At 37.4% G+C, this 27657-nt stretch overlaps 1 protein-coding gene across 4 annotated transcripts in view; it reads right to left on the bottom strand.

Moving 5' to 3' along the window:
- The window catches only part of TMEM62 (transmembrane protein 62), a 32964-nt gene extending 5914 nt beyond the window's left edge, over window positions 1–27050 (bottom strand). For 2 of the 4 annotated variants that reach the window (XM_065871571.1, XM_065871572.1), the window contains exons 1-11: window positions 26871–27050; window positions 26486–26597; window positions 25180–25317; window positions 22907–22952; window positions 18597–18738; window positions 16011–16135; window positions 15741–15863; window positions 12428–12583; window positions 9408–9567; window positions 4985–5098; window positions 2467–2551 (exon numbers count right to left, since the gene is read on the bottom strand). In XM_065871571.1, the coding sequence (XP_065727643.1) occupies window positions 2467–2551; window positions 4985–5098; window positions 9408–9567; window positions 12428–12583; window positions 15741–15863; window positions 16011–16135; window positions 18597–18738; window positions 22907–22952; window positions 25180–25317; window positions 26486–26597; window positions 26871–27050 (1381 nt within the window). Of the gene's footprint in view, window positions 1–2466; window positions 2552–4984; window positions 5099–9407; window positions 9568–12427; window positions 12584–15740; window positions 15864–16010; window positions 16136–18596; window positions 18739–22906; window positions 22953–25179; window positions 25318–26485; window positions 26598–26870 lie in introns of those variants that run through there. The other 2 variants (XM_065871573.1, XM_065871574.1) reach the window with 1 other exon arrangement.
- Window positions 27051–27657: the final 607 nt, after the last annotated feature.

Raw genomic sequence — 27657 nt, 5'->3', positions numbered from 1 at the left:
CACACTACTATATATAAGATAGATAACCAACAAGGGCCTACTGTATAGCACAGGGAACTCTATTCAATATTCTGTAAAACCTATATGAGAAAAGAATCTGAGAAAGAATGAATATACATATATGTATAACTGAATCACTTTGCTGTACACCTGAAACTAACACAATATTGTAAATCAACTATACTCCAATAAAATTTTCTAAAAACTATATATATAGTACTATATATACTATATATATCAAAGGCATATCAAACAAATATCAAAATATAATCTTGGGCTTCCCTGGTGGCACAGTGGTTGAGAGTCCGCCTGCCGATGCAGGGGACACAGGTTCGTGCCCCAGTCCGGGAAGATCCCACATGCTGCGGAGCGGCTGCGCCCGTGAGCCATGACCGCTGAGCCTGCGCATCCGGAGCCTGGGCTCCGCAACGGGAGAGGCCACAACAGCGAGAGGCCCGTGTAACGCAAAAAAAAAAAAAAAAAAAATTTAATCTTAACTATGAGTATCTGTCCAAATATTCCTTTCCCATATATGATACAGCTCTTAACTCACAGCTATCCTCTTACTCCAACTGAAAGGGATCCGCAAAACTCCAAATTAGCATCTCTTAAAGGGAATTCCCTGGTGGTCCAGTGGTTAGGACTCTGCACTATCACTGACGAGGGCCCAGGTTCATTCCCTGGTCAGAAAACTAAGATCCCACAAGCTGTGTGGTGCGGCAAACACACACACACAATACAGTGCCAGAAAGCCCAAGCATAAGGGCTTCCTTCTGCAGCCACAGACTAAAGCATCACAGTTCCTCAACCCCAGCCAGCCATTTCACTCATCTGCAGCCGATCATACACTGGTTAGCAGAAGACTATGATGGCAAGCTCAGTACACACTGAGCAATGCTAGAGGTGAACTATTTAAAGGTTTAAAGGACTGGCTCCAGTGAAAGACAGCCTGATGTAAGTTAAATAGCACGTCTTCCCTAATAGGCCAGCATATTCATTTTATACTCATAACACTGTTCAGCCTGACAGTTAATTTCAGACAAAGCCTGATAATGCATGGCCTTTCTCACTTTGTGTGTTTCATACTTGCTACTCATTCATCTCTCAGCTTCTTTCTTGTTCTAGTCTGGTACTTCTCAAAGTATTAATCTACATATCCACCTATAGTAATTATTATTTATTATAAATACATCATTTTTAGCCTTAGAGGCAGCTATGCTTTAAACTTTAAGCAATGATTCTCTACTTTGGCTACACATTAGAATAACCTGAGGGAACTTTTAGTAAATACTCATGCCCAGGTCTCACCCTCCAGAGATTCTGACTTAATTGGCCTGGGGAAGAGGGGAGCTGGGACAGCAACCCAGGTGATTCTAGGCAGCAGGACTGAAAATACTGCTTTAGACAGAGCCGTGCTTCTCAGCCCTGACTGCACATTGGAATCATCTGGGGTGCTTTAAAAAATACTGATGCTTAGGTCCTACCCCCAGAGATTCTATGTAAACACTGAGGGTGCTGTGTAGACACTGACATGTTAAAAAGTTCCCCAGGAGATTCTAAGGTGTAGTCAAAGTTGATAAGTGTTGTTTAAAGAAAAAAACTAACCTGGGGTCAGTCTCTTATTAGCTATGAGACATTGGACAGCCTACATAACCCCTGCAGTCCTTAGTCTTCTAATCTTTAAAATGGGGACAATAATACCTACCTCACAGGATTGTTGTAAGGATTAAGTGAGATAATGTAGGTAAAAATATGTTGTAAATTTTAAACAACTATACAAAAATACTGGTATTCCCACATGAAGCTGGGGCCTCCCTCAAATATTTATTTATTTATACTGTGGGCAAGAAAATATATGTGTGCAATAATGCTTCTTGAAATTTTTCATAGAATTTAAAAATATATATATAAGCAGACAAACATTCAGTAGGATATGTATACTACCTATTCAGTTCATCATTTTACTGTTTAACCTTTACTACAGTGCTCACTTCCCCCACAATCAGTTCCTGATCCCAGGGACTTCATCCAAGCCAAGAAGGGATAATGAACATTTAATTCAACAAGTATTTATTGTCTGTAATGCACAAACTGGGTGCCGTGGAAAAGAGAAAAGAAGTAGAAAACAAGAGCTCCTATATTGAGGAAATTACAGTCTGATTGAAGAGAAAATGTATATACATTTGAAGTGGTAATGTAAAAGGTCATTGGCTAGTTAAATACGGAATTAATCCTCAGGAAGGACTGTTGGGATTCAGAGAAGCAAGCGCTCATTGTGACCTAGAATGGCTGGAGAAAATGGTATGGAAAAGAGGGTTTGAGGTGAGCATGGTAGCTTGAAGGATGCACCTCACAGAGCTCAGGCAAAGATAATTTGCATTGATATTTATCACTTGGTAATAGTGAGGACATTATGGGATACACTAAAGTAAAGTCTTCTAAGATTAAGGAACCATGGTGACTAACCTTTATGCTCTGGATATGCTCGATAACGAAAAGTAATGAGAATGATGAGCTGGATCAGCACAATCATCACAAAAAGGACCCGGGCCTGCAGAGAAATAGATATTCACGTGACATACATACATGGATACAGCTTCAGTTTTTTTAAATGGCCTAATTAACAAAAATGGAAATGACATCATTAGCAGAAATGACTAAATGAGAAAAATATACAGTCAAAGAGAATTGAACATCTGACCCACCAAAAAAGATAATTGTAAGTTGCCTCAGCATTATTCTTGCAAGGTTTGGATATGATACCTGGACCAATGTTGAAACTAAGTGATTTCATACAGTTATATAAAGTGATCAAATTAAACTAGTCTACTTTCATTGTACTAGGATAAGTATAATTTGTACTGTTTTATTTAAAGTTGTATAGGAGTGAAAAAAACACAACAGTACACAGTACACTCCAGGCTGAGTGAACAGAGACTGCATTTCATTATGCTTTCTCTATCAAGAAGTCACTCACTTGGAGATTAATTCACAGTAAAGAGACATTTTATCTAGGTTCTTGTTTCTCAAAGTATGGGTCCCAGATCATCTTTGGAATCACCTTCAGCCTGTTGGGAATGCAGAATCTCAGGCCCCATCTCAGCCCTACTAATCAGAATCTGCCTCTTATTAACATTCCCAGGTGATTCATAAGTACACCAAAGTTTCCAAAGCCTGATCTAGGTGACCATTAAAAATTCCCAAAAGAAAAATAAATGACACAAAAAGACTTGTAAAAATGAGATGCAAATGCCCATTAGTCATGTTTTTTTAAAGTTCAATCACACAAGTAACAAAAGTAAATTAAAATAATAAGGAATTCACATTTTAAGTACGTGAGGATATATACTAAGGTTATCTCTGGAAGATGAAATTAAAGGGGGTTTAAATTTTCTTCTGAACATTGTAGCGTATTTTATGTCAATGCCCAGGATAGGGAGATCTGAGGAAAATAAAGTGTAAATTGCCAGAGCTTCTCTGAAAGACAGTTTGACAATGTATATTTAAAAAAAAAAACCCATTTATTCATTCAAGAAATATTTATTTGAGGGCCTACTTGTGTTAAGCATATCAAAAAGACAAAGATCTCTGCCCTCATGGGGCTTATATTTTAATGAGGGGGGACAGACCAAAAACAATGAATATAATAAATAACTTAAAATTTTGGGTAATTATATAATAAATAAATGAAGTATATAGAATAATGTGTCCACTCTTTGATCCAACAATTCATTTCCAGAAATTTCCAAAAAAACTAATATGTACGACTCACAGACTTAGAAAACAAACCAGGGGCGAAGGGTGGGGGGAAGGGAAAGTTAGGGAGTTTGCGATTGACATGTACACACTGTTATATTTTAAATGGATAACCAGGGACTTCCCTGGTGGCGCAGTGGTTAAGACTCCACGCTCCCAATGCAGGGGGCCAGGGTTCAATCCTTGGTCAGGGAACTAGATCCCACATGCAATGCTGCAACTAAGAGTTCACAGGCCACAACTAAGGAGCCAACGAGCCACAACTAAGGAGGCCACCTGCTACAACTAAGACCCACTGCAACCATAATAAATTAAACCATAATAAATTAAATAAATAAATATTAAAAGAAATAAAATGGATAACCAACAAGGACCTCTACTATACAGCACAGGGAACTCTGCTCAATATTATGTAACAACCTAAATGGGAAAAGAATTTGAAAAAGGATAGATACATGCATATGTATAACTGAATCACTTTGCTGCATACCTGAAACTATCACAACATTGTCAACTATACTCCAATATAAAATAAAAAGTTTAAGAAAAAAAACTAGTATGTGCAAAAACTTAGTTATAAGCAGTATTTTTATAGTAGAAGGAAAAATTGGAAACAAATGTCCAACAAAAGGGAAAGAGTAAAATAAATTAAGATGTATCTATGACAATATAATGCAGCCAATAAGCATCATTTGTAAAATAAATGTGATGTGAGAAAACAGTCAAATTCCTCAGTGGAAAAAATCAGACAGAAAAAGGAGAATGAAAAGTATATTACCATTTTATATTAAAAACTCATATCTTAATGTAAATAAGAGAAAAATAGAGAGTATCATAATGAGAAATACAATGACTATAATGGCTAGTGTGATAAAAGAATGATGTGGGGCTGATTGTACTTTATTTCTAAATTTTCCAAGTTTTCTATATTAAGCATGTATTATTTATGTAGGAAGAAATATTATTTTTGAAAGATCCCAATCCAATTTAGCACAGTCCCTATAATTCCCTTAGTTATCCTTGTTTTATGGCACTAGGTAGAACTAGGTCCCAAAACAGGTATTATATGTCCATGCCTCCACTTCAAAATCACTGTATTCTTCTAGACAAGCAACTAAACTTTTAATTTTATAAGGTTCCACTTTCTCATCACATGATTATTATATTATTTATGACTTTGGACCTACCACATTAAAAACACACATAACACTTAGTTGAATTTACTCACCACAATACAATGGTCAGTAAGGAGAATAAATGATGCCAGAGGATCAAACCTGAGGTGAATGTCCTCTCGAGCAGAAAATATGTGGTGAACACTCTTACTTCTTCCAGCAGAGTCCTAGTTATAAGCACAGCAGAGAAGCAACCCTCATGTACAAATACGTACAATGTTCCAAGATTAAGTTTCCAATAACTTTTGTCAGTTATCTCAGAATAAGCAATATTTTTTTCATTTACTTTTGATTCTTCCTATAAGCACTTTAAATAAAACTTCTTTTAAACCCTGTAATTCTAGATTTAAACTGGAAATATCAGCATGTATTACAATGTATTCTCTCTTTTAAAAAAAAGAAATCTGTATTTCCCTCTGTTTACTGAAAAGGCCTAAAAATAATAATGAACTCAACAACAATGAGCTAGCTGGGCTAGTGCCCAGATTTTGGTCTCAAAATAAAACTTATCACTACAAGAAACCAGTGCTCTTTAGAGAAATAGGTGATTCCAGTTCTTGAGTAAGAAATGCAAAAGAACTTGAAACATCTACCAGAAAGCAAGAAAACTAACAAGGACTACAGGGATTGTATCAAAGGACTTAGTGGCCAACTTGGAGAGGCTCCCACTAGTCAAACAATTGAGCACCAAAAAGAATAAATGCAATGGATTGAAACATACCAAATATATATATATTTTTTAACTATGAATTAATAATGATACTAGAAGACTCATTTAGTTACCTTTGGCAGAAGCTAGAGAAGTAACCCATTACTTTGAAAACTGGTTTAGAACAGGAAAGGTGGAGGAAGAATGAAGACTTTTCTTGCCTTTCCTGTATGAACTCTGTATCTTGGTACCACATAGATGAGGCAAGTTTTTTCTTTGTGGAACTATTCTAATTAATACTCCTATAATTAGGAGTGGTAATTTGAATATCACCATTTTATAACTCTGATGAAATAATGGATCTAGACTGAGATTATCAGTAAGTGCTAATCCCTCAGTGAAAAGCTGGTTGAGTACTGAAAAGCTGAATGGAGGATAAGCCTGCAGTGTGCCGGTACTGGCTTGACTGACCCACAAGGGCCAACTGCTACATATTCAGGAATTTTGCAGACCAGCTGATGTGTCAGTAGCTTAAAACCAGCTACAGGAGGAATATTTATACTATGGAAATTGGTATAAATCAGGGAGACGCTACAAATCAGGGTCCTCCCTTCAAACCTGCCCCAAGCTGGTTGTTAAATATTTACCAGCATACCACTGGGTAGGGTCAACAATATCTACATATATTGATCAATCTTAACATTATTAAAAGAGAGACAACCAGATACTATAGACTTCTGATAAAAGCATAAAACACCAAATGAAGTATTCCTGCCAAAAAACAGACTCAGATCTGATCTAACCTCAAATCTAACTACAGTAATAGAAACTAGATGGGGTAGAGGAACATGCTATATGATAACACATGGATATAAACAGCAAAAATCCAGAGTACAGAAACAGTACAGGATAAAAGATCCAGTTTCCAAAGCAAACAAATTGAAAGGGGGAAAAAAAAGGAGGGTGGAGAGGGAACCTATAGGTTAAAAGACACTGAAGAGACAATCACCTAAATGCAATATTTGAGCCTTGTTTGGATTCTTATTTGAACCAACCAAATGCAATTATATGTGACAAAATAAGAAAACTGAACACTAGCCAGATAGTTTGATATTAAGGAATTACTGTTAATTGTTCAGGTGTGATATGGTACTATGGTTAAGTTTTTTTAAAATAGCTCTTATCTTTTAGAGATATATGCTGTCATATTTACACAGATGAAATGACATCGTGGTACAGGGAGGAGAGAAGTGGATGGGGTGCAGATGAAATAAGACTGGTCAAAAGTTGATAATCTTTGAAGTTGGGTGAAGGATACGTGGAGACTTATTATAGTATTATCTCTTTCATATATTTTTAAAAATTCCTCATCATAAAATTTTTAAAATAGCAAAAAGAACTTGTACTGGTGTTTATCAAACTTTTATTGCTCAAATGTTCTTACTCTGAATGACAAGTTCTTGGGTTTTTTTTTTTAAGTTCTTGTTTTAAAGCAGAGATTTTCTTTAATTTTGAGATATAGAGATTTCTAGAGTTTGCTCTTTAAATTGGCAAAGGAGGCACAATAATTTTAAATTCTGGTTCTCAAACTTTAATGCACATCAGAATCACCTGGAGGGACTGTCAAAACAGATGGCTGGGTTCCATCTCCAGAGTTTCTGATACATAGGTGTGGGATGGGATTTCTAACAAGTTCCTAGGTGATGCTGATGCTACTACTTCAGAAACCACACTGAGAACTGATCTAAAGGTCCAGTTGGTACTAGGCTGCCCAGAACTTTACAGATGTTCAATAAATACAGTGAATAGGTAAAATATAAGATAATAAATCGATGTCTTCTCCCATGAATTTTTCTTTCAGACTTGTCTATGGTATACTGTATTTAAAAGGACAGAACTTTCTCACTGATGAATGAGGGGACAGGTTCCCTGTTTAATATTCAGTAGACTAATTTTTTAAAGTTATGCTCATAGACATAAAACAGATCAGTGGTTGCCTGGAAATGAGGGTGGAGGGAAGGCAGTTGCAAAGGGACATAAGAAAACTTTTGAGGGTGATAGATCATATTGATTGTAGAAATGGTTTTAAGGATGTATAAGAAAGTCAAAACACACAAAATTGTACTCTTTAAATATATGGAGTTTTTTAATATAAATTCTACCTCAATAACGTAAGAAATGTTAAACATATAAAAAGTATATGTGATTTCACATTTTTACTAAGGATTCAACTAAGCAGGCAGACAGGTTCAAGAAATGTGAGCTATGGTTTCTTCCTCATAAAACTACAGAAGCTGGGGTTCAGAAGCAATCCAAAGATTTGGAAGTTCCCCATTCCAACAGTGAGCAGGTCTCCTACGGTCGCTCCTACTTCTTCCCCATGACTGTAAAGATAGGGAACAATTTATTCTATGTGCACTTGTATCTTCAAGTCTTTTTTTTTTTTTTTTTTTTTTTTTTGCGGTACACAGGCCTCTCACTGCGCCACCAGGGAAGCCCTTCAAGTCTTTTTAAAATGAGCCAGCTTCTAATATGAAAGACATTAAGGAGTTCATCCCCAGGAGTCCCTCCTTCCACTTTCTACCCATGAGTGTCTTCTTCCTCCTAAGCAGAACACTTCAAAGATGGGTGATACTGGGCTTCCCTGGTGGTGCAGTGGTTGAGAGTCCGCCTGCCGATGCAGGGGACATGGGTTCGTGCCTGGGTCCGGGAAGATCCCACATGCCGCGGAACAGCTGGGCCCTGTGAGCCATGGCCGCAGGGCCTGCACGTCCGGAGCCTGTGCTCCACAACGGGAGAGGCCACAACAGTGAGAGGCCCGCGTACCCCAAAAAAAAAAAAAAAAGATGGGTGGTACTGCAAAGTGCCTTCTCTCGTTTCCTCATCTATGAATTGGGGATAAAACTACCCACCACATAAGACTGTTATACAGATTTCATAAAAAATTCTAAGTGTCTGGCATCTCCTTAGAAGAAGCTCAGTAAATAGCTCCTTCCTGCTCTAAATCCTTCTCTGTGACACATACAAAAAAGATAATGAAAATAATCACATGTGTTTTCTGAAGGATTACTTGATAATCTTCAAACCAAGACTTAACATTAAAAGATTAAATAGTTTAAAACTTCATCAAATCATAAAGTTGTAGAAATTGACAGATTTTTTTTTCCAGAAACTAATTTTTTAGCACAGTCTATCCCCTAAAGTGTTTCAAATTGTTGATGAAACTGCTCTATTTTGGTGATGATGATCACTTTCTACTCTGGCAGGTCTAGTGAATTAAATGCTCCCCAAGCTGAATCAGAAAAGGGACAGGCAGACAGTTACTGCATGTGCTATCAATGCCCACTCCCCAAACAAAAAATCCCTTTGATGGATGCCTTAAAAATTATTTATCCTAGAGCTTTCAAAATAGTGACACAATTTCCTATACTTGGAGACAGCAATCAAAGGCGTGGATACGTAAATATTATGTTTTCTGACTTATTCTATTACCTTCAGGAATATTGGGGAATGTGCTCCCATTATTAAAAGATTCTGGCCAAAGTTGGAAGAAAACAGAACAATGATTCCCTGGGGATAAAAAGAGGGGACTATAGCCAGTAGTTGCACACTCATGTCCTCTGCCCAGTTTTTAGTCTAAAAGTAGAATTATTCCTGAGTGTCCATTTTCAGAACATACTAAATCCAGTGTATTCAAATTTTTTATTAACTTAGTTTCATCTTATCAATTGACAAAAACAAAAACAAAACAAAACAAAAAACAAATCGGAGTTCAATGTGGTTACAGCCTAATCATTCACATAGCAAGTTGAAAATTATTAACTTACCTGGACGATTACTTCTATGTTATGTGTTCTATTATTGTAGTTTCTTGGATTCCACTTTAGTATGAAAATAGGACCAGACAAATGACTAGCTTGCCCTAAATGAACTCCATCAATCTTAACTGCGACTGAAGTAATGGAAGATAAGGAAAACACCAAGACTCTAAAATGAGAGCATAAATGCATGGTTTTAGGTATTTGGCATTGTTTTTATAAAGAAGAATAACCCTATTATAACCTGAAAAGATGTAAGTACAGTTGTGGCCTTCCGTTGGTTGATCTGCGAGTTACTGGGATGTGGAACCTGTGGTTTCTACCAACCATGGATCGAAAATATTCAGAAAAGAAAAATTTCAAGAAAGTTCTCAAAAGCAAAACTTTAATTTGCCTCTCGCCAGCAACTATTTACATAGCAGTTACATTGTGTTAGGTATTATAAGTAATCTAGATATGATTTAAAGTATAGGGAGGATGTGCATAGGTTATATGCAAATACTACACCGGTTTATATAAAGGACTTGAGCATCTGTACACTTTGGTATTCCCAGGGGGTCCTGGAACCAATCCCCCAGAGATACCGAGGGACAACGGTAAGGCAGACCATTACATTGTACAAATGTTCATATGACACTCTTCATATGATCTGGTTTCTTTCTAAATGGTGGCTTCTGGAGTTGTATAATTCAGCCAACCTGAATTGGTGAGAAATTAGAAACTATTCTAAATCTGATATCCAGCTCCTATCAAGAAACCTGACCAAGAGATGTATGTTCCACTTACCTAGTGATCAAAAGAAATAAATTAAAGCATATTGGTACCCTTTTTTTCCAGAATAATTAGTAAATTTTTTTAAAAGTACAATATCCAATAATGATAAGAGTGCTGTGAAACTGGCACTCATATTGCTTGGAAACATTATAAATTAGTATCTGTTTTAAAAAGTAATCAGGTACCTTGTGCACTGCTGGTGGGAATGTGAAATGGCGCAGCCACTGTGGAAAACAATGTGGAGGTTCCTCAGAAAATTATACATAGAATTACCACATGATCTAGCAATCCCACTTCTGAATATATACCCAAAGAACTGAAAGCAGGGACTGGAACACATATTTGTACACCCATGTTCATAGCAGCATTATTTACAGTAGTGAAAAGGCAGAAGCAAAAATGTCTATCAACAGATGAATGGATAAACAAAATGTAGTGTATATACGCAATGAAACAGTGAATACTCAGCCTTAAAAAGCAAGGAAATTCTGAAACATGCTTCAAAATGGATGAGGACATTATGCTAAATGAAAGAAAGCCAGTCACAAAAGGACAAATACTGTATGATTCTCCTATGAGGTACCTAGAGTTGTCAAATTCATAGAGACAGAAAGTAGAATTGGTGGTTGCCAGGGGCTGGGGGGAGGGGGAATAGGGAGTTAGTGTTCAATGGGTACAGCGTTGCAGTTTTGGAAGCTGAAAAGAATGGTGATGATGGTTGCACAACAATATAAAGGTATTTATTGCCACTAAAAATGCTTAACATGGTAAATTTTATGTTATGTATATTTTACCACAATTTTCTGAAAAAGAATAATGATTTTAGTTGCAAAAAAAAAAGTAATCAGGCAATCTTTATCAACACTCACAAAGGAATTCAAACTATTTCACCTAGAATCCTATTTCCAGAACTCTATCTAAAGCAATTATTCAAATGAAGGAAGAATCTATATACATCAGATGTTCATCCTCAAATTAGAGAAAAATCTGAAAGTTCACCAATAAGATAGGAAAATGGTTAAACTGTGGTCCATTCTCTCTGTTGACAGAAAAAAAATTGCAATTAGAATACACTGTGCCCTATGATTACGACTGTGTAAATACAGGCCTGAAAGAGAACGCCTGAGAAGGAAAACTCATGTTAATAATAGTTCTATTGGGGTATGGAGGGGGGAGTGGGACAGGGATACACATATAATCCCATTACTCTATTTTCCAAAAGTTATGTTGTACTACTTTTCAAAATAAAATTTAAAAGAGTATATTAAAACAAGTGCCCTTATGTTTGCAAAAGGTTATGTCTCTTTGCAAAAGGAATGTTAATGTCTCATTAAGATTCTATTTAATACTACTCAGCCATAAAAAAGAACAAAATAATGCCATCTGCGGCAACATGGATTCAACTAGAGATTACCATACTAAGTGAAGTTAGAAAGACAAATACCATATAGTATCACTTATATATGGAATCTAAAATATGACACAAATTAACCTATCCATGAAACAGCAACAGAATCAGGGACATAGAAAATAGACTGGTGGTTGCCAAGGGGGAGGGGGTGGGTGAGGGAAGGACTGGGAGTTTGGGATTAGCAGATGCAAACTGTTATATATGGGATGGGTAAACAGCAAGGTCCTACAGTACAGCACAGGCAACTATATTCAATATCCTATGATAAACCATAATGGAAAAGAATATGAAAAAGAATGTATACATGTATAACTGAGTCACTTTGCTCTCAGCAGTAATTAATACATTGTAATTCAACAATACTTCAATAAAAAATAAATTTAAAAAAAGATTCTATTTATATGCACTGTCAAATTCATATGCCAAATGATTTTTCAATTCCAGAAGGTTTACATAGCTTTTGCTTTTTTGAAAGGCTATGTAGCAAAACAAAAAAATATATACTTCTGATATATGATGTAAATTTTTTAAAGTAGGATACAAATGAATAGGTACATTATGATTACAGCACTGTAAAACCATGCATATAAAAAAGCGAGAATAAAAGACAAAAATAATAATGGTAGGATTATGGGTTTCTAGATTTTTTTTTTATTTCAGCAGCTTAAAAGTTATATACTTTTTAACTGAATAGGAATGAAACAGTAGGCAATTTATATAATGTTTAGATTGCTGAGAAAACTAAAGTAGAGCATCTCATAGCTTTCACATAACAATGCAATCACAATGTCTTATTCTTCATCAATATCAAACTGAAAGTAAATTCTGAAAAACTGCTACATACCTGATGTGTGTTGAGTGAAGGAGTCTTTCTAGTGGTTCATGTTTAGCAGAACTATAGAGGAGTGATTTAGGATTAGTGATAAGAACCACAGGCCACTCGCCAAAGATCAAATCTGCAAAGCTAAAGAGGTCATGATCAAAAGCAAAGATCCGGTACCTAGACACCAGAGGACAATAAGGTAATTTAGTTACTTCATATTATAAGACGGCCTGAAGGATATATACAGAACAAATGTAAAACGATAAAACTATACTTTCTGAGATCATGAATTTGAATGCAGAGTAAATAATATTGTTCCTCTTTCTTCCCTTGCCCTTATCACTTTATACATTTTGGCACATGTGACATGTGTCACAACTGGGATCTGACTGAAGCAATGAATTTTCATTGTGTCCTAGAACAATGCCTGGTACATAGCATGTACTCTTTAATTTTTAAATAAATGTTTGTTGAATTAAGTCATTTGATTTCTATACTTTAAGACTATTTTGAACCTAAAACATTCATCATAAGTCTAATAATATCTGACATTCTTCATCCCATCAACAATGCTACATAAAATATTAAAATAAACACACTTAGAAATCTTTAATTCTTCTTTTAAACTTTTATTTCTATAATTTCAAAGAAAACAGCAAAAGTTAAGTGGTTTTGATTTTCTAAATGCACAATGAAAAGTAAAACTATTCACTAAAAAGTAACCAAAGTTTTGTATTTTCTAACTTTTAGAACTAAGGAGAGAAATGATTAGCTATGGCAGAAACAATAGTGCTCACCAAATACTCCACGTGCTCCCCTGCATTTCCCAGTCTCCCTGGTATTAGGTTGGGGCCATGTGACTAGTTCTGGCCAATGGGCTGTGAACAGAAGTGACATGTATCACACTTCTGGTCCAAAGTACTTAAGAATGGGTATGAGTTCTCTGTGATCTCTTGCCTGCCCTGGAATTGAGGTGTTGAAATAGTCACATTATAAGATGGAGGAAGTCTGAATCCCTGAGTTACCCCATGGAGGAGAATTTCCCTGACTTATACTGATTTACATAAATGAAAAAATAAACATGTTGTGTTAAGCCATTGATATTTCTAGATTTATTTGCATCCACAACAAAGCCTAGTCTAACATTACTAATATACTAACTGTTTTTAAAAACTCTCCTAGGGAATTCCCTGGCAGTCCAATGGTTAGGACTCCATGCTCTCACTGCTGAGGGCCGGGGTTCTACCCCCAGTTGGGGAACTAGGATCCCACAAGACACAGCCAAAAAAAAAAAACCTCTTCTATTGTACTAATATAATTTAAACGTTTATAAGGGCAGGTAAAGGTTAGGTCCTTTCAGTAAAACAAACTCCAAATAAAACCCCAGGGTTGGAATACAGGAGAGCAGGTGGGAAGAGAAAGAAAGGAAATGGCTCCATAATTAACATCACTTAACTTGTAACTGTAGCATTTATAAGAAATAAAGAAGCTGATCAAGGGTTAGGAAGGCTACCTGGTAAAGGCAATTCCAGCCCAGCCCACAGCCTCACAGTCATGAACAGACAGGTCTTAGTTCAAAGTAATTACAGTTGCCAACTAATCACAGGCTTCAAGCATAGCTCTTATACAGTTTCTAGAAAAGCCAACTGAAATGAGTAAGTTCCTTCCAAGATATAAAGCTGCTTTTTAATGAATGGGAGTACAGTTGACCCTTGAACAATGAGGGTGTTGGGGCACCGACCCCCAAGCAGTAGAAAATCCGAGTATAATTTCCCAATCAGCCCTCTGTATCCTCAGTTCCACATCCACAGATTCAACTAACCACAGATTGTGTGGTACTGTAGTATTTTGTGAAAAACATCTGAGTATATGTTGACCTGCACAGTTCAAACTGTGTTGCTCAAAGATCAACTGTAGTTATTAGAAAGATAACATATTCAGCTCAACAAATATTCACTAAGTACCTAATATCTTCATAGCACTGGGTTTGACTAAGTTAAAGAGCAATTGATAAAAAACAATGAGGTGATACTTATTTATATTTAAACTTGCACTTAAATAGTTCTTCTCAAATATATATATTTCGTTCTTCTCAATCAATATATATTTAACTATATTGTATCCTTTTGATAAATAAGTTATGTTTTCTCTTCAGAAGACTTTAACCTTAGATCTACCATATGACCCAGCATTTCCACTCCTGGGTATATATCCAATTTGAAAAGATACATGCACCCCAATGTTCATAGCAGAATTATTTACAATTGTCAAGATATGGAAGCAACCTAAGTGTCCATCAACAGAAGAATGGATAAACAAGATGTGGTACATATACAATGAAATACTACTCAGCCATAAAAAAAGAATGAACTTTTGCCAGTTGCAACAGTGATAGACTTGGAGGGTATCATGCTAAGTGAATAAGTCAGACAGAGAAAGACAAATGCTGTACGATACCACTTACATGTGGAATCTAAGAAATACAACAAACTAGGGAATATAACAAAAAAGAAACAGACTTACAGATATAGAGAACAAACTAGTGGTTACCAGTGGGGAGAGGGAAGAGAGGAGGGGCAAGATAGAGGTAGGGGTTAAGAGGTACAAACTATTACATATAAAATAAGCTACAGGGATATATTGTACAGCACAGGGAATATAGCCAATATTTTATAATATCTATAAATGGAGTATAACCTTTAAAAATTGTGAATCACTATACTGTACAACTGTAACTTATATAATATTGTATAACTATACTTCAATTTAAAAAGTGTTTAATAATAATAATTTTTTAAAGACTTTAACCTTAATAAAACCAACCATAATCTGTTTGAAGAACTTAAATCACTAACATGTTGTAGCAATAACTAGAAAGGCAGATATCAAATTCAGGGAAAAAGATGACATATTTCTAGCCCTAGTGTTTCTCAAAGTATGGTCCATTGAGCATCTGGTGGACTTTTTAAAAAAAAGCAGTTTCTTATGTCCTAACCCAGACCAACACAGCCAAAATCTCTAGAGACAGGGCCTGGTAATTTTTATTTTTCATAAGCTCCTCCATAGATCTCGTGTATACTAGATTTTGAGAACTATTTCCTAGAGGATGCATTTGAAAAGCCAACATAACATAGTGATGGCAAACATAATTGCTGCAACAAGGTTTTTGCATAAGGATAAAGACCGCCAGATACATATATTCCTTCAAAAACATAGAGATATCACATGTTTTTCCTTAACTGGGATCACTCACTCATGATAGTGATCAGAAAACTATCGTTGCTTTAGCAAAACTTACACGTATAAGTTGTATTCTGTGGGGTAGTTCCCTTACCTTCTGTTATCCTTCCAGTCTCCCACCTCAAGTTCCAAAGTGCCCTGGAAGTGACGAGTGTGCAAAACAGGCATCAGTCCACCAAGTGTGTGGAGGTGCCCACACAAATAAGCTGTAGCCGAACTAACCAATGAAAAATAAATGAAATAAATGAACAAAGATAACTTGTGATGCCAAACTAATAAAAATATCTCTTCAGAAAAGCAAGATAGGTAGAACAACATAAAAGAATTAAAAGCAATTAATTTTGATTTTGGAAGCTTGCCTCACCTCATTATGGACCGAATTCCTGGTGATGGAGAAAGGATAGTGGATGTTGTGAAGTGTCCAAACCAAATACTGTGGTTGCTCCGACTACTTTCCTTGGCCAGTAATAAAAGATCCTCCATCTGTTTCTGAAATCAGAGAAAAACAGAAGGAGCTTTAATTAGGGCTCAGCCTGAAATCTAATGTCAAGAGGTTACACAACTCCCTTGAGGTTTTATAATAAGTATATTACCTCTAAAGCTTAAACCCTACTAACCAGTGACCTGTATGGACCTCTGTAAGTTTCAAACTGTTTAAACATACAATTCATTTGATCCTAAAAATAACTCTGCACTAACTAGGACAGGGATTATTCCCATTTGATAAAGAAACAGAAATAAACAATCTTTAAATTACATAAATTTTTTTTCTTTATTTATAAATTTCTTTGCAGCAATGAAGAACCACTAATCTTTTCAGCCCTGTATACCACAGTGCAATTAATAAAGAGGATATTGAAACTAAACTTCTAAAACAAGATGAACTTATGTCCACAGAAAGCCTTGTACCTGAATATTTACAACATTCTACTCATAACAGACAAAAACTAGAAACCACCAAAAAATTGCAGTATATCCATACCCATACAATGGAATACTACTCAGCAATAAAAAGGATATACACAGTAATAGGGATGAATCTCAAAAACATGCTAAGCAAAAGAGCCCAGACATAAGAGTACCTACTATATGATTTCATTTATGTAAAATTCTAGAACAAACAGCACTAATCTATACTGACAGAAAACCCATCAGTGGTTCCCTGGGACTGCAGGTGAAGACTAACAACACAAGAGAACTTTCTGGGATAATGGAAATGTTCTGTCTTGATTGTGCTGACAGTTACACCAGTATACACATTTGTCAAAGCTCTTCAAATACTCAAAATGAGTGCATTTTATTGTCTGTAAACCATCCCTCATAAAGCTGATTTCTAAAATAACTTGTAGATATAAATATATACACTAATATTATCTCCAAAGTGCTTATAGCAATGAATTCCTGGGCCCTACTTTCAGAGTTCCTAATTTGTTAAGTCTCAGACAAAGCCTAGGAATCTGCATTTTACAAAACAGCTGCTTTTCATGCAGATTATCAAATCATACCTTAAAAAACACTATTCTAAGGGGTAGGCTTTAAAATAATAAGCTGATCAACTCTTTCTAAAGACACTCAGTAGACAGGAAACAAAATATACCTTCCTTAAATAAAATGCCTAATAAACCCAAAGCATTTAACAATATTCTGTTCAAGTTTCTTTGAACCCTCATATCACTTTAAATCTTTCAGCACTTAGCAAATTCTGCCTTTTATTATAGTTATTTCTGTATAGGTCTTAAGCCCCACCAGTACATTAAATATTCTAAGAGGCCAAGCACTTGATCTTATCACCCTTGTATTCTTATATATGGACACATATGTCTTGCATTTGGGCACGTGCTCAATAATGAGTTGACATTTGCTGTACCAAGAAATAATTAGAGGTTCTCAGATGTGACTTTCCATACAGTTTTAATCCAGCAACAATTTTCACCGAGCTTAACGAAAAATACTTTAAAAGAAACTTATTTAGGACTTCCTTGGTGGCGCAGTGGTTAAGAATCTGCCTGCCAATGCAGGGGACACAGGTTTGATCCCTGATCTGGGAAGATGCCACATGCCGTGGAGCAACTAAGCCCGTGCGCCACAACTACTGAGCCTGTGCTCTAGAGCCCACGAGCCACAACTACAGAGCCCACGTGCCACAACTACTGAAGCCCGCACACCTAGAGCCCGTACCCTGCAACAAGAGAAGCCACTGCAAGGAGAAGCCCGTGCACCGCAAGGAAGAGTAGCCCCCGCTCATCACAACTATAGAAAGCCCGCATGCAGCAATGAAGACCCAATGCAGACAAAAAATAAATGAAAAAAAAAAAAAAAAAGAAAACTCATTTACTTCAATGGTTGCCCTTCTCTTACCAAAAAAATATAGACCATTAGTTAGAAATGGCAACTGTGGGGATTTAGGAATATACCATATAGTATACAAAGCTGTATGCCCTGCACCTTGCAAAGTGCATGCTGCACTTAGTACATATTTATTTTATTTTTTTAAAATATTTATTTGGCTGTGCTGGGTTAGTTGCGGCATGCAGGATCTTCGTTTTAGTATGAGGGTTCTTTTAGTTGCAGTATGCGGGCTCTTAGTTGTGACATGCGGGATCTAGTTCCCTGACCGGGAATCAAACCCTGGTCTCCCGCATTGGGAGCAAGGAGTCTTAACCACTGGACCACCAAGGAAGTCCCAGTACATATTTAACAACTGTTTACTGAATTAATGTAAAATGTGAGGTACTGCTTTCCCAGATTTTGGAACAAGGACAGGGATAACAATAATAGGGTTCAAGTAGTCAATAATTTCTTCTAGCCATACCTGTAACCACAGCAGAATTTTCCTCAAGCATTTCTAGATAAGAACTTGTTTACCTAGTATAACTTTAAGTGAGCCGCATGTATCTGGGGAAAGATAAAATAGGTTAGCTGCAAAGGGAAGTGGGATTTTTTACTGTACCTGATCTAAAATTCCAAAGAAATTAAAAGGTCTCTTAGGCCCTGGATTTAGGGTGGCATCCAAAGAGATGAAAGAATAGTTGCCAAAGGGAGTACTGTGGACGTAATGGAAAGAGCCATCCCTACGTACAGCAGAATATTTCCTAAAAAATACAAGACAGGAAAGTTTTAGTGCAATCATAAAATGACAGAATGAGTTTAAATTCCTGCCCTAATATCACACTATATTTTGCCTCCCTTTGAAAAGGAAATTTCCATGATCTGACAGAGAAATACACAAAACTAGATCCACAATGGATACATCGATTAAAAGAAATTTTAAAGATTTTCTCCCATTGTCTCCAAAGATTCAGGCAAACATATTCATCAGTAACCAAGCACAAGGTCACCACGCAAAGCAGAAAAGTAGGTGGCTAATTTAGGTAGTCCACTAAACATTTTAAAAGAGATTAGTCAGAATCCAGGGAAATGGTATTTATCAATCATTAAAAATTTTAGTGAGGGCCTTCTAAGTACCTAGCAGAATTCTTGGTGTAGTGAGATACAACTGTTTACTTCTTGAAACAGGACTGCAGAGGCTTAAGTCACAATAAAGCCTTGCAAAGATGAAGTCATCAAGCCAGGAGAAAAATGTTAGGTCTGGGCCAGTAAATCTTTTATCGGTTCCTAAAAATATATTGAAAACATACACAGGGTCCACATCCAGTAATGAAAGTCCTCACCACCTTAAGTATCAACAGTATTCAAGTGTCCAGAAAGTTGGAGAGTAAAGATGGCTAACAGAGTACACAGTGTCGGCACTCATTAAGTATTTGTTGAATAAATGTGAAAGAAAGGAGCATACCTTTATGATTCAAATGTCAGAACATTATAAGAAAATATCTAAGTGTCTTATATGATGTTTTACCCAAGAGCACATATGAAAAAAATACAAATAAATTTCTGAAATTTAATGTGCTATCAGGGAGCTATTTTTAAGCAACAGCCAACAAATATATCATAAATAAATATATTATCATAGATATTACAATTAATAGTCAATTAGCTCCTCTTGGTATATTTTGAATTTCTATTTCAGGGTTTTTTCCTCATTAAGATTTGTATTTATATTTTTCCTGCTTAGTTTGTTTTCAGAGTTATTCTTCAGGATCTTATAATCTTACATATGTTGTTTTCTTTCCTACATTTTTGACATATTAAAATCCAACTATCTAAAATAAAATCCAACTACTTGAAAGCAGAGGTTAAAATATACAATAGTTTTTGAATTCTGGATTTTGGCATCTCTGAGTCATTGTGGAGATCAAGATTTAACCTTAAGATTTTTTTCCTTCCAGTTGATATTTCTGTAATGTCTATATCTCTAGCAAAATGTCACATATTAAATCCGGATAAAGTTTAGGTGGTTAGAAACAAAAATATAAAGGTAAGAAACTTTAAAGTGACTAATAATTTTACCTTCCCAATAACTAATCAGTCCCTAAGTCCTATTGATTCTTTGAAAATGTCTGTTAAGCCCATTCCCATCAGTTGCCATCAAAGATGCAAACAGTTAATAAGAAATGAAAGATTTTCATCTCTGTCCTTTTCCTTCCTCACATTAACAAAAGAGGACAACCTCCTCTTCCAAGTTAAGGTGACTCTAGTTATATGTTAACCAATGCTTTTTGACCTACCATTCTCAAATTCATGTCACCATCCCCATATCCATGACCCTTTTTCAGACAGGTATGTCTTATATTCATTTCAGGCCTTTTCCTTATGATGGTTAGACTGCTGCAGGATGCTTCTATTTGGTCTACACAACTCTAATCTCTCTCTTTTTCTTTTTATCCCTATCCCTATTTTGTTGTGTGTCTGCCCTTTATAAAATACTACTTTCATTGTTACTTATCTCCTTAGGAACCTATACTGGATTATAAACTATTACCCATCACATCTAAATTTTTGGGCTTGTCACTTGACACCTCCATAAATTGGCTCTACACTATCTACCCAGTGTCACACCAATCCTCAATATGAACCTTTATTCTGGTGATAGCAGTTTCCTTTCTGCCCCCCCAAAAGCTCATTCCAGCTTTCTTAATGTATTTTTAAATTTTTTAAATTTATTTATTTGGCTGCATCAGGTCTTCATTGTGGCACGCAGGATCTTCATTGCAGCATGTGGGATCTTTCAGTTGCAACATGCAGGATCTTTTAGTTGTGGCATGCAACTAAAGCTCTGTTTATACTAATCCTTTCAAAATATACCCCTCAGAATTTCTTACTTCTCCAAATGCTACCCGTCTTTTTTAAGACTGGACACAATTTTCACTTCTTTTACAAAGTCTTCTCTAACTTGCAGCTAGTAGATAAGTTCTAGAGATCTAAAGCACAGTATAGTACTTATAGTCAACAATACTATATTATAAACTTCAAAGTTGCTAACAGACCAGACCTTACTTGTTCTCACCACAAAAAAAGAAACAGTAACTGTGTCACTTGTGATAGGGTTATTAGCTAACCCTATGGTGACAGTCATATTGCAATATATAAATGTATCACATGAACACACTGTATACCTTAAACTTACACAATGTTATATGTCAATTATATCTCAATAAAAAATAAAGTCTGCTCTATGTCCACCCCATGCTAACCTCTGCCTTTTCTGATTTCTCATAGTGATAATTAAGTGTAATAAATAATCTAGGGCTTCCCTCGTGGCGCAGTGGTTGAGAGTCTGCCTGCCGATGCAGGGCATGCGGGTTCATGCCCCGGTCCGGGAAGATCCCACATGACGCGGAGCGGCTGGGCCCGTGAGCCATGGCCGCTGAGCCTGCGCATCTGGAGCCTGTGCTCCGCAACGGAAGAGGCCACAACAGTAAGAAGCTCGCGTACCACAAAAAAAAACAAAATAAAATAAATAATCTAGCATTTCACAGCCATTCCTTCATGGTTTTTTTTTTTACGTTCTTTTCTAATTGTTTCCTGAACAATTTTTATCTCCCTTAGCTAGACTTACTTGAAGGTAGAGGCCATATTTTTTAATATTAGCTCTTGTATCTGTCACACTATCCAACTAATTATAGGCTCTTAAGACTTGCTACTTGACTGACTGACAGTGTAAAACAAAGCTACTGAATACCCTGGAACAGAAAGAGAAATTACAGCCAAGAGAAGAATTCCAATACAGTAAAACTAGAGAATGGGCTTTCTAACTTAAAGATCCTTTCATATTCATTGCCTTTTTCATATTCATGCACATAAAATTTTTTTTTAATATTTGTATGACATACTGGACAAAGCAGCAAGGGGTGAACAACTGGGCTCTTCGGCCATGCCAGAGGCTAAGAGAATCAGTATCTCAGCATTATTAAAATCCACAGTACTCTGGTTGACAAGCTCTGATCTAAACAATTTATTCTGTGCATCAATGGCAAAAAAAAAAAAAAAAAGTCTTATAGAATATTAAAAGTACCATTAGTCGACAAAAAGCATTAAAGTATATGAAATAAAAAGAATAAAAGGGGGCTTCCCTGGTGGCGCAGTGATTAAGAGTCCGCCTGCCGATGCAGAGGACACAGGTTCGTGCCCCAGTCTGGGAAGATCCCACATGCCGCGGAGCGGCTGGGCCCGTGAGCCATGGCTGCTGAGCCTGCGCGTCCGGAGCCTGTGCTCCGCAACGGGAGAGGCCACAACAGTGAGAGGCCCGTGTACTGCAAAAAAAAAAAAAAAAAAAAAAAAAAAGAATAAAAGGGACTTCCATGGTGGCGCAGTGGTTAAGAATACGCCTGCCAATGCAGGGGACATGGGTTCGATCCCTGGTCCAGGAAGATCCCATATGCCGTGGAGCAACTAAGCCCGTGCACCACAGCTACTGAGCCTGCAGTCTAGAGCCCATGAGCCACAACTGCTGAGCCCGCGAGCCACAACTGCTGAGCCTGCATGCCACAACTACTGAAGCCCGTGTGTCTAGAGCCCATGCTCCACAACAAGAGAGGCCACTGCAATGAGAAGCCCACACATTGCAATGATGAGTAGCCCCTGCTCACTGCAACTAGAGAGCCCTCATGCAGCAACGAAGACCCAATGCAGCCAAAAATAAATAAATATTTTTTTTAAAAAGTATAAAAAGAAAGAAGAGGTCCAAGCAAACAAACAAAAAATGAATCACCAAAATAATAATAATAAACTAAAAGGCTCCTTTTCTAAATTACCAGAGGTTCTTTTCTCTGTTAAAAAATGTTTTCACCCATTCAGTGAATTGATTGCACCCTCCCTGTAACAGACTCTACATTGTGGTCTGTCGTCTGTTCATTACAGTACCTGTAATAATTCTCAACACTCTCCAGACTTGGAATGTTGAATGCATCTAATTAAAAAGAAAAGAGCAAACATCATCTATATTAAAAAGAAAAATGCAAACATATTAATGACTAAAGAAAAATGACAATTCTTTCAATAACACTTTAGATGATAGATGCCAATTAATTAGATTGGCATTTAATTTTAATTTTTAAAACTTGATAATAGAATTCAGGTTATCTGGAAACTTATCTAAAGCACCTAGTATACTGAAGAACAATAAATATTTTGAATTATGTACTACTCAGAATAAATCAATTTGAAGTTATAAGACTGGACCACTGTTGCTGCTGTTTTAATTGTGTGATTCTGGAAGCCAGGAAGGACTGGATTCATGCCTGATATATGGATCCATGTCATGGGCTTCTAAACAGCAGATGACTTTGATAACAGGGCCAAAGCCCCTCTTTTTAAATCTTAAAAAAGATTCAGTAACAAAGAAGTTATATAATGGTAAGGGAAAAGGTTAAGGACATCATAGAATACTTATCTGGAAATATAATAATTTCATAGAGCTTGATTGCTTGGTTGCAATAGCTAATATTGTTTATCAGCTTTGACTTCCAAGAATCCACAACATTTCTAATAACCTTAGAAAGTAAGCTGAAAGCTCAATTTAGGCCAAAAGAAATATTATTGTGTATATAATCCTCTTGCTAAGAGAACAATTCTGTTAGAGTTAAATCTTCTTTTCTTTTTTGGCTACACTGCATGGCTTGTGGGATCTCAGTTTCTGAATCAGGGATTGAATCCAGGCCACGGCAGTGAAGTGCCGAATACTAACATTTAGACCACCAAAGAACTCCCTATTATAGTTAAATCTTAATAAAGATTTATATATATATATACACACACACACACATATATATACCATAAGCATTTATGCCTATACAAGTCAAATTAAATGATTATGAACTCCAAAGGACTATCCAAATTATTTAATCACAAAACTCCATTTGATATTTGTTACTTTAAATATATCAGTAGTTTGGCTTGGAAAACTTTTTTAATATACACAGATTTGCTTTTATTGCAAAAGAATTTGACTTGTACCCTTAATTAAGATCAGGGAAAAAAGGGAATGTAAACATACCAGAGAAAATTGTAAGCCAGAATCCTATTTTTAATTTATAATTTCTAGCTGCTTTGTAAGAACTATAGTTGACCCTTGAACAACACAGGTTTGAACTATGTCAATCCACTTGTATGCAGATATTTTTCAATACATACATACTATAGTACTACATAGATCCTTGGCTGGTTGAATCCGCAGATGCATAGGGCCAACTGTAAAGTTATATCCGAATTTTTGACTGCTTGGGGGTCAGTGCCCCTAACCCCCACGTTCTTCAAGGGTCAACTGTTTTTATAAAGAGGGATTTTTCGATCTAACCAATAGCTGTGTATTTCACCAGATAGAATTTTAAGAGATAGCTTTTAAAAATATATATAAATAGGTACTCATCAGCAATGAATAATCAAGTGAAGCAGACAAATGAAATACTTAAGTAACCAATAAGAAAGTCAACCTTTATGAAACAAACAGATCTACCATCAGGACTCTTGGAAAACAGTTCAATTCCTTATTAACACAACAATTATAGTCTAAAAAATGGGAAGGGGTTATCCATTTCTCTCTCCATGCATATTGGAATATATTTGTAATTTTAATTTTTAAATATATATACAGCAAAATTCAATCTTTGTGATGTACAGTTCTATGGATTTTGACAAACGCATAGTCATGTATCTACCACCACAATCAACATACAGAACAGTTCTATTACCCCGCAAAATTATCTCATGATGCCTCTTTTTAGTCAGCCTCTCCCTCCATCTTCAACCCTTTGCAACCACAGATTGTTCTGTCTATAGTTTTGCTTTTCTTGAATGTCATATAAATGGAATTATACAGTAATGTAGACTTATGGGTTTGGCCTCTTTCACTTAGCAAAATTATATCTTTTTAAACATCCATCGGCATGGATTTTGCTATATGCTTTTCTTCCATGTAAAGAAGAAAGAAACCATACCAGTTTCCCCCTCAAGGTCTAACAGTGACATCTGAAGTTTTAAAATCACATATTATCGTTGAATTTCACAGTTGTGGCCTTTAGTATACCTAAGCTTATGTTACAATGTCCCATTTTGTAATTTTACAATTTAAATTGGAGAATCTAGGCTCCTGAAGGAAAAAAATCTAGTCTTAATTATAACTGGGACTTGCCTCTTACCATGATTTCCTTTGATATCGAGCCACTTGGTTTTTTCCATGACCCTTGTCTTCTTCAGAATACCCTGGTAAGTTTGCCATTCTGCCTCTTGCTGCCTAGATCCCAAATTTTCCTTTGTTTTGGCATCTGTCAGGTCTCCTGTAGGTTTACATAAGAATTGAATAACAATGCAAAATAAAGCTGGGCTGGGGGTTCAATTTTTTTTTTTAATGCACACTGAAGAACAAAGATATTTAAAGTACTCAACATGTATTAGCATAACCACTTATGAATCCATCTCTGTCCAAAGCAAGCCATTGAAAATAACATTCTCAGCACGGGCTTTATTTGTTTCTTATAGGTTAGCAAGTGCCTATTTAACTTCCTGTGATATTAGAAATAGGTTGTGAAAAATGTATCTTTAAAGGGAGCAGTACAAAATGCATCTTGAGACTCTGATGAAATGAAAACTCTTTAATAAGAAATTCCAACACTTTGGGAAGGTGTAAATATCTATGGTAACCTTATTTTCCAAACCCCAAATCAGGATATGTGATCTGACGAAGTATTATTTTTACAGCAAGAAACAATCTGGAAGGTATAGTTTGGAAAATGAAATACCAAAATTTCTGGGAAACTAGACAGACATTTGAAATTGAGATTGTCTGTAAAATGAGGACTCCATCATATCAGCAGAGGTGTTTCAGTAAGGTGGGTGAAAGATGAATCCCCCAAGAGCCGGGATAGATGCTCCTTTAGCTTCTTCTCCAACACAGTTGGGAGCAAAGGGTTTGGGGTTTGAACACTCTAGGGAACCAAGTCATAGAAGTACCAAAGGATGGAAAAAAAAAAAAAAAGTGTCCTGAGTTACCTGAAGCCTCAAACAACTGACAATGTAAGATTAATACTGTAAGGAAAATGGAAAAGTTAAGAAAAAAAAAAGAAGAAGAGGAAGAGGAGGAGGAGCAGAACTTTTCATTTCTGGTTAAAGGGCTTTCTCTAAGTCTCTCTCAAATCCAGAGCTGCAATAACAACAACAACAAAAAACAGATAACAGACGGCAGACGGAACACTAACGTGAGAATCATGAGCCTTGCTTCCACCGCTTGGCCAAAACCCTGCTATGGCAAGTTATTTAGCCCGGATCTTGACTCAGTTATCCATAGGCAAAGGAAATTATAATATCCTATCTCCTCTACAGGAGGAGGACTCACCTGAGGCTGTAGCTAAAGTTCTCCTAACGTCCCCAAATTAAAAGGCTGCAGCCCTGTTTGCATTCTACCATCCGGACCACAAAACAACATGACAGCACGGCAATCCTCCCTACCTGTGGCTAGGACGAGAGCTGGTTGAATGATGTCAATAGTTTCAGAACAGAACTTCTCTAAGTCTACAGCTCTGCCTGGATCGCGAAACCTGCTCAGGTGAATGTCGGATATCTGCCGAAAGCAGGTGTTAAACAGAGATATCTGAGTCAGGAGGAGGCAGCACGAACAGAGACCCAGCGGCTCTCTCCGGCGGAAGTAAAAGGCAAAGACGCAGTGCATCAACGAAACCCCCAGGGAAGGACGGAGCACCAACCCCCTCTCCCCCAGCCCAGAGTGTGGGCCCAAACAGGAGCGGGTCGCGACCCCGCGTTAACTGCTGGCGTCTCACCGCGCGGCGCCAGCTCTGCACCCACCCAGCCCCCGCCTGAGCTCCCGCTGCGTCACCTGCAGACCCCAGAAGATGTTGCTGGCTCCGAGGCCCGGCGCAGGGTGCGGGCTCCGGGGGGTGCGGGGCTGGGGCAGTGGCGAGGGCGGCCCAGCCAGGCCGTAGTGCTCCAAGAGCACTGCCGCCAAGGCCGCGGCCGCCAGCCCGGCGACCACCCTGACGGCCAGCGCTGCGGCCATTCCGCCCGCCGGGGCGCGGCACGCGAGTGCGGGGCCGGGTCAGGGACCGGCACAGGGACCGAGCGGTGCCCCCCGGGAGCTGCTCTGGCCGCACTTCCGGACTCTATGGTCGCGGGGCCTACGGCGCCGGTCTCACCAGCCGGCGCTGGCACCTGCGCCTGGCAGTGTACCTGCAAGTCGCCCGCGGCTCTGAGCTCGGTTTGCTAATGCAATGCGGGCTAAGAAAAAAAAACCTTGACACCCGCCCCCGCCCCCCCCCCCCCCCCCCCCGGCCCCAGCGCCACTCGCAGTAGCCTTGGGGTGGCAGGGAAGGAGCCCGGGTCTGGGAGGCGGAGGCTAGCGTCCTGACTCCGCCTTAGTCAATCATGCCGGACCTCGGTGATCGGCTTCCTTGCAAACCAGAGTTAATACCTACCGAGCGTACTTCACAGGGTTGTTGTGAGAATCAAAGTATGTATGAGGACGCCTTTTAAAAATTGCTGCACACATGTGGCAGGTGGCTTTCTCTGGTTCCTTCTGATTATTAACAAAGTCGCTCCGTAGGTTTTCTATAGATTTAATCCGTATGTTTTGTGAAAGTTGTATTTTCCTAAAACTGATTTCATGT

Source organism: Phocoena phocoena, chromosome 2 (genome assembly GCF_963924675.1).
Source record: "Phocoena phocoena chromosome 2, mPhoPho1.1, whole genome shotgun sequence".
Classification (NCBI taxonomy): Eukaryota; Metazoa; Chordata; class Mammalia; order Artiodactyla; family Phocoenidae; genus Phocoena; species Phocoena phocoena.
This window is presented reverse-complemented; position numbering and strand designations above follow the sequence as displayed.